The following is a 12,850-nucleotide window of genomic DNA, read 5'->3' on the forward strand; positions in this document are numbered from 1 at the left end:
ACATCTCGCGAGAGTTTGTATTTTAACCAAAACCACGATCTTTTCTCAACCATAACCTGAAGGATTTCCTGTCCTTAAATCTATCCAGATTTTGACTACAGCATGTTCATATTGCCAAATGTAAGGAACTGTACAGGGTACACAATAAATAACCACCGCAAAAATACTAATCGCGAGAGTTTCGCAAATCAAGGGTTCTCTTCAAAACACGACCGCGCTCTAAGTTGTAGAGCGCATGCGTCACGGCGTGATTCATCCTCATACTAAACGATCTTTAGCGGCACCGGCTACTAGGAACCGGTGGCGGGGAAAGTTTTCCGCCCTCTTTGTTGTTACTGTGTTTCCGTCACTGCCGTAACTACCTAGGGTAGTTATTTTCATAAACCATCATGAAGCGCACAAGAAGTTCGAGAAATAAAAGTCAGAGTGCACAAGAAAATGAAGAAGTCCTGTCAAAAACAGGTGGGTGTTTTTTTTCCCCGCCGGGACATTAGCTTGACAGTATATCGTTAGCTAGCTGCTGTAACTACGTCACTTGTGGACTCGAGACATGTCCAGGCAGAGTGACTTTAGAGCAGGAAAATAAACGTCATATATTCACCGTCCATGTGGGCTGTACTGTTGTTGCAGTTATCGTATGAAACAACAGTTTTCTGCTCAATAACATCTGTATCCGTTTCCAGTTGGTCATGTTAGTATAACCTGATAATGCTTGTCACTGTAACCATCATTACCTCAAAAGCCACTTTTTCACTCTTCTACTTTAGCTAGTTTTGTGTAAGAACAACACAAGAGAGGTTTATTCAAAATGTATAAGTACTCCCAAAAAGCTTTACAAATTTTAAATATGAACTGAGTCGAGACAAATAAAAAAATGAATAACCATTTCAACTGTGCATTTTTTGGAATGAAATGTATTACTTGTACCTTATGTATAGAGGGTTAACAGAAACCTGGAACAGAGCAGACTGTAGTCAGTATCTCAGGTAAAATTTAATCAGTCTCAACTTTTCAAATTGCTGCAGTTGGTGTTTGAATCTTAAGTTGAGCGTTTTTGTTCTTTGCTGTCAGTTGTTAGACATGCCTTGATACAGAGATATTTAATAACATCACATAACATGGCTTTGCATGGTTATTTTCATTATTAATTAACTTAATAGCTCATCTTAGTCATTTTCTCTTTGAACTGTCAAAATATTTTCTAGGTAATTCCACATTACCAGAACTTGAACTGCTAGTTTAAAATTAGAGTATTTGAATTGTCACAGTGGTAATTAAGCATGTAAACCGTACCCCCTCTCTCTCTATGTGTGACCAGTGTGGCAGTGGAAAGGAGATGAAGGACAGTGGGAGCCATACCCACCGTCGGCCTGCGCCTTGTTGGACGCGGCTGTTTCTTCAGGAAAAACCTCTGTTGCTCTGTCTCTGACCTCTGGGACGGCCTACGAAATTGACCTGAAGAAGATGGTTCAAATCAATCCTGTTACCAAGTACAAGAGGAAAATTCGCTCACAGACAGTAAAACCAGGTGCATTTGTGTGTTTTAGGGTTAGGGCTCTGCTTGTGTTTATTACACACATGATCACATTTTTGTAAGTCTTTTATTAGATTTTCTCTATGTAGCTTTAAGTTGTAGTTAGTAGTAGTAGTCATAACAGAACTATTGCGTGAAACTGATGGAGTTTTGTTAATTTTGTATTTGTAGATAAAATGATCAAAATTACTGAAGGTATTTAACATGTTTTTTCTATTGTCTTCTTTTGTTCAGAAAATCTGAATGATGCAGGTGACGTGACTGCACATAATGGGAGCCCAGTTCAAGTTAAGGAGGAAGCGGAGGAGACCAAAGAACAACCTACAGCTAAGAGGAAGAGAGGGCAGAGCAAGGGTCAGACAAAAACTGAAGAAATGCCCAAAGAAGAAACAAAAGGTGATGATAACAGTGCTATGATTTTCACACTTGTTGTCTATATAATAATCACAAACCAAAGTGAAATAAGGTAGTAATGTTCAGTAATTGGTGACCCACAAAGTGTAGTAACTAGGGCAACATCATCAAGCGATTTCTGGTTCTTTGGGTTTATACAGGTTAAAAGGACATGGTTTTACCTGTACGTCATATTAGATGTCAGTTGACCTCATTAATGGTTTGTCTCTGGTCTTTTGATATTTAACAGAGGTTGTAAAGACAATGGTCATGAAGGGAAAAGCTCCAGTTGATGCTGAATGTAAAGCCAAACTCGGAAAGGTACAGTATCCATGTCAACATGAGATATGAAACTCATGATTCACATCAGCCACATTGTGACTCCTGTTTGCTATGCACATTGTTGCTCTGGTTACAGTTTCCTTTGTGAGCATGACACAGTTTATGGTTTGTATACTTGAGTGTCCTAAATGTCTGATCTTAAATCAATCCAAAAAATTAATTAGATTGCAACTCGCATGGTTCAACAAGAAGGCTTACCCACTTCCCTGTGACAAATAAAATGCCACTAAGGGCAAGTAAACCTGGCATTAAACAGAAATCAATTTCAAATCAATTAATTGTTAAAGGAATTTTTCATGCAAAATGGCAGAAAATGTTGTTTTCAGCTTCTCAATATGGGGATTTCCCACTTTTCTTTGTTTATTATTATATTAAACTGAATATCTTTGGGTTTTGGACTGACAGGGACAAGAAAAAAATCACTTCCCAACAGGACAAGTGAAAAAAAGACATTATTGTTGAACCCATGCTCAAATCTTTGAAATTGGGCTGCAATCAACGATTATCTTTTATTAGCGATTAAGCTTTCTATTTTCACATTGATCGTTTAGTCTGCAGAAGTTAAAACATTTTTTAAACTCTTCTGTCAATGTCCACGAGCCCTAAGTGACGCCTTCAAATTGCTTCTTTTGTCCGACCAAAAGGGATCATAACTCCCAGTCCTACTAATGAATCCATATCAAAACCCAAACTCTCTTCATTTACTATCATAAATTACAAAGAAAACCAGTGAGTCCTCACATTTAAGAAGCTAGAACCAGAAAACATTTTTATTGACTGAAATTATTAATTGATTAACAAGATAGTGGGCTTGCATAGCCAGACCTCTTTCCACAGGTCTGACTCCACACATAAACATTCTGTTATAAGGGAAAAAATGCCCGGCTTGGTTTGCATTCCTTTAGACCAATCAAAAACATGTTTTGCGGCACTTAGCCCAGTTTGCAGCGACCAAAGTTTGAGTTTTGGAACATTGTTGTGGGTTTTTTTCACCACTGTGTTATGTTTTGGGTTTTTTGGGAGGGTTTGCATTTCATAGACAATAATTCATTAAAAAATACATGTCAGAATAATTGATAATGAACATAATGACTTGTTTATATGCAGTGCTTATAGAGTATTTATTTATTTTTATTTTTTACCAAAAACTTATTGCCCTTGTTTTTACTCACTTTTACTTACTAAAAAAATGCTGTGTTTTGTATGTACACCTTCCTAAATGATTGTTGTTTCAGTAAACTACTGTATAGAAAATGTATTGTAAAAACAAAAACAAACAGCAGTGTAAGAAAGAAAATAAGAAGTTTTTAAATTTCCTCTTTACAAGCCTCAGATCAGGTGCGTTTAACCTCAATTATATTATTAACTGTGTAATTTCTCTTGCAGGCTCATGTTTACAGTGAAGGAAATGATGTTTATGACGTGATGCTAAATCAGGTAAAATATTTAATAACATTTAATTGCAAGTTGACTCAAAGGTATCTGTTAGATGAATTAGAATGGGTTTCCCAAAAGTGTTTTTGTTTTGTTTTCTTTGTCTTTTTTACACGTGAAGTTCTTTTTGTTCCAAATATTTGTTTAAAAATATTGTATGAATTGTGTTTTTATTTTGGATTTTGATTATTAGGAAAGAGAATAGATTATCAGACTTGCAGCAAAAAATTTTCTGTCTTATTTTGCAGACAAATCTTCAGTTTAATAACAACAAATACTACCTGATCCAGCTGTTGGAAGACGACAACTCAAAGTTTTACAGTGTGTGGATGAGATGGGGCAGGGGTGAGTTTATGTGCCGATGATTGTTAGCATATTTGAAATATATATAAATGTTTGTATTAATGCAGGAAATTAACCCAAATCTGCAGTTTGGATGATCTTTTCTAAAATGTAAACTAACTGACTGAATATATTTTCGTTTGTTTTCTCTGTTTGTTCAGTGGGAAAAGTAGGTCAGAACAGTCTGACAGCCTGTGGTGGAGACCTGCTGAAAGCCAAAGACATCTTCAAGAAAAAGTGAGATTGTGCAGTTAAAAAAAATAAGTCTGGATGTTTCACATTGAAGTGAGCTTCGGAAAATTCTGAAAGTTGTTTGTTTTGCCGCAGGTTCTTAGACAAGACCAAGAATGAGTGGGAACACCGAGCGAGTTTTGAGAAAGTAGCTGGAAAATATGACATGGTGTTCATGGACTACAGCACGGATGAAAAGGCAAAGCACTAACAGCCCATATATCTCCTCACTGTCTTTGTAATCAAGATTTGACATCTAGGAAATAGGAGCTTCCAATGTGAACATAAACATTATTCACTGTTCCAGGAGGAGAACCAGACTACAGTGGATGCTGCACCCAAAAAGAAGACTTCTAAGCTGGATCTGAAGGTCCAGTCACTCCTGGAGCTCATCTGTGACCTTAAAGCCATGGAGGAGTGTGTACTGGAGATGAAGTTTGACACCAGGAAAGCTCCTCTCGGTCAGTCTGACAGAATTAAAATCACGACAGAAATATTTTTTTCCTCTTATACTCTTAATTTCTACTAATAACTTTTCCAAGATTTACATTTATAAATAAATAAATAATAAGAAGAAATATTTAACGGGGTAGTTTGAATTATTTTATTTTATTTATCCATAGTCAGTGTGTTACCAACAGTAGATGACAGAGTCAGCTACAAAATGGATTTTAACCAGCGTAATATAAGCCAAACATACCTCTCTCCAAACCAGTCAAAACTCCTTTAATGAAACCAGAAATTTTACTGAGCCAAACATAGGAGTAACTGGTCTGTCACTGCCTCGATCGGTTAGTTTGTTTGTGTTATTGTGTTACTGAACATTGAAGTCAGATGGGTTTGGAAAGTTGTTTTGATTTAGTTGCTGACCCTGTCCACAGCAGTAGATTGCTTAACTTCCCTGCAGGAGTGTAGGTAATATACTGACTATGGATAAGAACCTCATGCAACCCCACTTCAAATAATCTTAACTATGCCTTTAAGTTGTCATTTAGCTCCAGTTGTGTTATCTGACTGTGTGAGTAGATTCAGTTGGTGACAAACCTTAAGCTTTCAAATTTACTGTTTGTCTTTCTCCCTGCAGGGAAGCTGACCTCAGAGCAGATCCGTGCAGGCTACATGGCACTAAAGAAGATCGAGGATTGCTTGAAGAAGAAGGGCAGCAATCGTGAGCTGCTGGAAGCATGCAACCAGTTCTACACCCGCATCCCTCATGACTTTGGGTAGGGAATGTGTGGCTGTACAGTCACAGAGATGCTCTAATGCTGTTGGCTGATGTCTGAATAAGTAGATCTCGCTCTTGCTGTAACTAAAAGATGTAATTCTCCAGGTTGAAAACTCCTCCAATTATTCGTACAGAGGATGAGCTGAAGGAAAAAATTGCACTGTTGGAGGTAAAGAGGTTCTCCATTAACTGAGGTCAACAATTGCTCCTCTAGATCTGTGATCTGTGCTATAGTATCTTTATTTTTTCTGTCTTCTTTCCTTCTCAAGGCTCTGAGTGACATTCAGATAGCAGTGAAAATGGTTCGCACCAGCGAAGACAGTGACGAGCATCCTCTGGACCGACAGTACCGCTCCCTCAAGTGCCAGTTGCAGCCTCTGGACACCAGCTGCAATGAGTACATGGTCTGTGTTTTGCAATTCATAGCTGTTATAATGATGAAGGTCAAGGTTTATCAGCCTACACTACTGCAATGCAACTCTGTTTATGGATGTACACTCAGGATCTATATGGTGCATTTATTATCAAACCAAGTCACTGAAATTGTATAACAGTCAAATCAGAAAAGCCAGGACTGATAAATCCAAAGCCCTGGTTTCACTGGATGGCATGGCTCGACACGACTTTACGTGCTTTTGGTACTTTTTCTTAGTTTATCCACTGCACATTGCTCTTCCAGTGTAGGTAGAGCTGATTGTCGTACTGAAACTTCAAGCAGTTGGGAAATATGACACACGCAGGTGCTTTGGTCTTGCGAAGCTGCAACCTGTTTTACCCTTATTTTACACATTGTATTCAAACAAAGATTTGCAACTTTACTGCTCAACATTTCCTCTGCTCCACTGCATTCAGCATCACTCTCTCTCTCCCACTCTCTCTCTGTCACGCACTACGCACACAGAAAGGAACTACACTACCTTTATGACAGAGAATATGAAGGGATTGTATTCTTGATATGTCTGCACTTCATCAGTGGACCACAGGTTTTGTGGACCCCCATCTTTGAGTGAATAAAATTATTGGGGTCACTTTTGAGATATGATTTTGCGATATTAGGGGTAATGATAATTTTTACATCATTGTTCTTATTTTGACTGAAAAACATGTTAAATGACTATGGTGTGAAGATGTTTTCTTAAATCTGATGTGGGAGACAGGAAATCTCTGTCTCACAACATTCATTTATTTAAAAGAAATTTGACACGTTTTTCCTTTAACAAATATTGCACCCCCTGTAATTTGAAAATTGCAGAAAGCCATATTGCAATTTCAATTAAAGTTTGACTAATTATGCAGCCCTAATCTAAATGACTAATTCTTACAAAAGGTTTTCAAATTGGTAGAGTGGCGACCGCAAAATGGGGTATAATGGCTGCAATGTAGATTCCTTGGGTGCTAATGCGTCTGTTAAAGTACGTCCATTGAAGGTGCTTGTTTTTGCCAGCGACAGGCTCAGATTGTTATTCTCAGGATGGAAAGGATTTCAAAAGAGATAGACCTTGTCAGATGGGGAACTAAAGCTGTTATATTGCTCTTTTCAAAGCCACCAGACTCTTTTGATAAAAACAGTAGTTTCACCTAGCACAACATGGGGGTTTGCTGGTCTAATGGTCTACAATAGGTTACTTTGTTGTGTAACTTTGGTGTTTTAACGTGTTATTTAGGATCCATAAAAATAGGGCCCCTGTTTAAAAACAGCAGAATTTCCCTTAAGTGTGACTGAATATACTTTTAAAAAAATATTCTTTAGCTACCTTGCATACCTGGCCATATGAAGATATTTTCACCAGCTACAATGGAGTTGACAGTTCAGCCATCTACATTTATGTATATTCATGTATATCAGTAACTATACTGTCAGTGGTTCATCAAACAGAAAGGTATATTTTACCCTGACAGCAGCCCTAATAGACCACAAAGCACTGCAGCCACAAAACAAATCAGAAACTTCTGTGTCTGCAAACTTTGACAAAGTAATTGGTTACTAATTTGCTTTATTTATTTTCCTATACTGGTATAATATTCCTGTATGTTAGGCTGACAGAAACGCATTCAGACAAAATTAATAATAAGTTGAGTGAAACTAAGCTGCTGTAACCTGAATCTTGTTCTTTTCTTCTCTGGTTAAAGGTGATAGAAAAGTATCTCCAGTCCACTCACGCTCCCACCCATTCTGACTACACCATGACTGTCCTTGACATCTTCTCAGTGGACAGAGACAGCGAAAGCAACAACTTCCTCTCACAGTTACACAACAGGTAAAATACACAGTGGGCGTAGTATTTGTATAGTATCAATATACCTTAAGGTTTATACCGTCACTGGTTTATGTTGTCTCAGATGACTTACTGTATTTCTCACTGTAGCTCTATATTTGCCTGCATAATGTCTGACAATGATGTAAATAGAAATATGATGCCCATGACGGTTCTCTTCTCATAACCCACATCTGTCTGTCTGTTTACCTGTCTGCCTGTGTGCCTGCCTCCTGCCTGCCTTCCAGGACTCTGTTGTGGCACGGGTCCCGTCTGTCTAACTGGGTTGGCATCCTCAGTCAGGGGCTTCGAGTGGCCCCACCTGAAGCCCCCGTAACTGGTTACATGGTAGGATGGACAAAAAAAAAAATGCATATACTGTTTTTCTCAAAGAGAAGTCCTCTGTTTAAAAAAACAAGTCAAATCACAAGTCAAAAATAAATAGTATACAACAGAAATGGATTTTGGAAAATCATGTTGTTGGCTCAGTTAAAGCAGTTTGCTGCCAGTTTTGTAAGGAATAATACATACAATACAACAAGGTGTTTGTTATACTTGATGTGGGGTCTCAAAATCACCTAATGCAATTTTTGGAAAAGAAACCTCTATATTATTCAACAGATGATGGAGTTTGGAATGAAGTTATCTACAAATTATAAGTTTTTCTTCAATACAGCTATAGTTTTTATTCCAGTGATAATTTCCCTGTTTCTTCTTCATTCAGTTTGGAAAAGGTATCTATTTTGCTGACATGTCGTCAAAGAGTGCCAACTACTGCTTTGCCAATCAGAACAGCAATATTGGACTGCTGCTACTGTGTGAGGTGAGTTAATTTACTCTGTGTGTGTGTTTGAGAGAGAGAGAGAGAGAGTGTGTGTGTGTGTCTGTGTATGTGTGTGTGAGAGAGAGAAAGAGAAAGAGAAGAGGACATTACAGTGGTGTTAACATCTTACTAGGAATCTAATTTGAATCTAATTAAATGAGATACCGTAGCCTGCATGAGAATATTTAAACTTTAAAAGGGTTTAAAATGCATTTTTACAGTAAGATGATATTCTGCTCTGTTTCATATCAAGAGTGCTGTGGTTTTGATTGAAGTTGACTGTGTAGAGGAACAGTGATGCTGTAGTGTACTCTGTTGTGGCTTTAAACTGATGTCTGACACGTTTTGTTTCACACTTGGCCATTATGGAAGTTTGGTACGACATCAGTTCTTTCACTGTCCGTTTGGAAGAAATGAAGAGGAGAGACAGGAGAGGGAGGAGGGAGTGCTTACATATTAAAACCTGATGCATGATTGAACCTTCACAACCCTAACAATTAGATAGGTCTTCAAAAATGAATTATGAATGCAACATTACTTTTATAAAAGAAGTTAACTTTAGTCTGTTTTTGGGAGAAATTGTGTTGATCACATTGTAACAAGTACAAAACAAAGCCAACATTGACCCAGTAACCACCAATGCAGACTGACCTTGTACTTTTTTTTTTGCCAATATGAATGTAAAATCGGTCTAAAATTGCATTCATAATGGTTCTTAAAAGGTCTTATAAGTCTAAAATTTAACCTGTTGAAACCTGCAAAAACCCTCTATATACCTGTAATTTATTTGGGTATTGTCAGTCTGTAGCACACAGTTGTGTGTCGGTTATTAGCACTGTGCAAAACAAAGTTGAACAAAGTTACAAGCAGTGTTTTCTTCTACAAAACTTGAAGACTTATTTATTGAGCAGATTTTCATTTAACAGGTCTCACACATTCATCACCTCTATCAAAAAGGAGTGTAAAAATATTTTTACTTTGTTGTCTGTTAAAGTTACTGGTAAACTTATCAAGATAAATTTGATTTCAGTGGTTGATGCTTATGGGCTGTTTATTTTAGACCCTGTAAACCTGAAGTCTAAAACTTGTATTATCCTAAAAAAAAATCTAACATGATTTGAACATCACATTACGTTTGGCCCAGCTGTGATGCAGCACTGTTTCACTGTCCATTCTTTGTGTCTGTGTGTGGTCGCAGGTCGCCCTGGGGGACTGTAATGAGCTGCTGGATGCCGACTACGAGGCCAACAATCTGCCTGCTGGAAAAGACAGTACCAAGGGCCTGGGACAGACTGGACCTGACCCCAAAAACTCTGTCACACTGTTAGTCTGTCTCATTACACTGATACAGTTCATACAGGCCAGACATCGATTTAATTGTGCTCACTGTTACACAACAAAAAATCATTATGTTGTCTGAGAGGGGGAGTTTGTTAATTACATTAGTAAATAAAAAATGCAGATTGATGAGCACAGAGAATGTGAATATTTGCTATTTTTTTTATTTTAATTTTTTTTTGTCTTTTACGATTGTAAACTGAATATCTTTGGGTTTTGGACTGATGGTCGCACAAAACAGGATATTTGATGGCAACATCTTTGATCTAGGATTCTGAGTAGGCTGTGACAATTATTTTCATTATGGATTAATCTGCTGATTACTTTCAAGATTAATTAATTAATTGTTTAGTCTATAAAATCTCAAAAACCATTTTGAAAATGCTCATCACAGTTTCCCAGAGCTCAAAGTGACATCTTCAACCAACAGTCCAAAATCCCTAAGACTCTTCATTTACTATCATCAATGACAAAGAAAAACAGCAAATCTTCACAATTAAGAAGCTGGAACTGGCAAATATTGGACATAAGTGCTTGAAAAATTACTGAAATAATTAATCGATTTTCAAAATAGTTGGCAACTAATTTTCTTTCAATCTACTAATCAATTAATTGACTCATCATTGCAGCTAAATGTACATATTATTCAAGCTTGATGAGTAGGAAGAGCTAAATGTAGCAGTTGACTTCTTATTTGCCACTTTTACCTGCAGAATAGCAACGATGTTGCAGAAATAAAACTCAGAGACTGACACACGTGATGTGCAGTGTTTTTGGTAATGTGACTTACGATATACTGTCTGTGGAAGTCCATGTTATTAAGTAAGTTATTCTGTCTTCCGTCTACCTGAACGCCCTCAGGCCCTTCAGGTCTACATTCCCGACTAGTTCAACCACCACAACGGACTCTTTTGTAATTCCCCGTGGTGGAATGAGTTACCTAACTCTGTTTGATCTGCAGAATCCCTTTCACTCTTTAAGAAAAGACTAAACACCCAGGGCACTTGATGTATTGCCTCGTGTACTGCCTGTAGAAGGCTGTCCTATCAGACTTGAACTTTGTTTTATGGCACTTAGTCATGTCATCAGTCATCAGCTCTCAGATGTATGTCACTTTGGATAAAAGCGTCTACTGAATGAATTATTAAATTGTAAATAAGGCACAATTACTGCCATTTGTAAACCATTGATTAATACATTTTTAATCATCATCAGTTAAATTCTGTGTCACTTAATCGATAAACATTAGTTCCCTAATTCTGGGCTAGGCCTTTTTTTCTTGAGACGAGCATTAAATCAGTTCATAGAGATGTAAATGTCAGATCAGTATGTTAGAAAAGTCATTAGTTGCAGCCATAAGAATGAGTATATTTCATATTACTGCCAAACAAATTTCAAAAGCATCATATAATTTGTTAGATTCCCAACCTTCCAGGCACCAGTTGGTCTCAGCTCATCTCAAGCACATCTTAACTCTCTGTACCAATCTGTATTTAATATGTTAAAGCCACCAGAATGGTCCTCACAAAAATGCATCTTCTCATTTGTCTCACTCTTTCTCTTTCTCAGGGATGGTGTGACCGTGCCGATGGGGCCGGGGGTGAGGACCGGGGTGGGTAGAGCTAACAGTTACTCCCTCCTGTACAATGAGTTCATCGTTTACAACCCTGCCCAGACTCGCATGAGGTACCTGCTGCGGATCAAGTTCAACTACTCTTCACTGTGGTGAGGCTGTGCAAAAAAAAAAAATGTGTGTGTGTGAAATCTGGGAAGGAATTTCTCTCCATGAAGCAGGGATGGTGCATCACTTCGTCATGTACAATTACATACTGTTCAGGTGTTGGGGATTGGATGGTAAAACTGGCAACTACTTTAATAATCAGTTAATAGTTTTAGTGTTTTTCTTTCATTTTCCAAACAGAAATGCTAAATATTATCTAGTTGCAACTTCTTAAAAGTGAGAACTGTTGATGGAATAAAACAAGCAATATTAATACATCACCTATTTTGCCGTTTTCTGACATTTTATTGCCTGATGACAAAATAACTGGATTAATTAAGAATCAAATTGGTAGATAAATCATTGGTTGCAGCCCTACAGCAATGCCCACAAGGGGGGTTGACAGGTCCAAAGTTTATACAACTTTCTCAATATGTAAACAGGTGTGTGAATTTTGAATTTGAGAAAAACACCAGCTTCTACTTTTTCTACAGTGAGTTTTCTCGAGTTATACAACATTTTATATTTGTTCTTTTTGAGTCAGAAAATGATGTTGTAAAATAATCATGACTATTGTTTGGTTATTAGAGAGAGATTACAGTTTTGGTGAGGATGGATCCATGTGATACACTAAGAAGAAAATATGCTGAACTTTTGCACTATGTTTTGTCCATGTTGGTCTATATTGTGTATGTCCTCATGATAATGACTACGACTATATGCACACTAATTTCCCACTATTATTTAAAACGTGACAATATTCCAAATTTGATACAGGTGTGTAAACAGGATATTCTGCTTGAAAATTCCCTAATTTGACTTATTCCCAACATAGACATGTGGGATATGCTGATATTATTTGGGGGGAACCTTAATTCATTTAATTGGTAACACTTGTGTTTACCCTACCATTTCTTATCAATATGACTGCGATAAAAGATCTATAGGGTTTTTTTTACCACAGTTTTTGACACATGGCCTCTTGGCTGTTTACTGTCAGTTTTGTGCATTGTAATCAAACCCAGTAGCCAGCATTTGCAAGAGGGATGCATGATAAATATTGGCCCACAATGGGGAATCTATATTAAACATCATTCCAATAATTAGATTATAGCAGATAATATCTAATTTGACTGATTATGTCAAATCATTTGAAGTCTGTTTGTGAATTTTTTTATGTACTTTACCAGACAAGAAAAAATAACATTTGAAG

At 37.3% G+C, this 12,850-nt stretch overlaps 1 protein-coding gene across 1 annotated transcript; it reads left to right on the top strand.

Moving 5' to 3' along the window:
• Positions 1-266: 266 nt before the first annotated feature.
• On the top strand, positions 267-11,681 carry parp2 (poly (ADP-ribose) polymerase 2). The gene is made up of 17 exons (XM_084732697.1): positions 267-462; positions 1,319-1,528; positions 1,769-1,942; positions 2,178-2,248; positions 3,656-3,706; positions 3,952-4,048; positions 4,207-4,282; positions 4,373-4,475; positions 4,584-4,737; positions 5,361-5,499; positions 5,607-5,670; positions 5,771-5,905; positions 7,632-7,759; positions 8,005-8,104; positions 8,481-8,579; positions 9,778-9,902; positions 11,487-11,681. The coding sequence occupies exons 1-17, from the start codon at positions 390-392 to the stop codon at positions 11,644-11,646; spliced, it is 1,959 nt and encodes a 652-aa protein (XP_084588823.1). The 5' UTR covers positions 267-389; the 3' UTR covers positions 11,647-11,681.
• Positions 11,682-12,850: the final 1,169 nt, after the last annotated feature.

This window comes from Lutjanus erythropterus, chromosome 12, assembly GCF_056507025.1.
Source record: "Lutjanus erythropterus isolate fLutEry1 chromosome 12, fLutEry1.hap2, whole genome shotgun sequence".
Lineage (NCBI taxonomy): Eukaryota > Metazoa > Chordata > Actinopteri > Lutjaniformes > Lutjanidae > Lutjanus > Lutjanus erythropterus.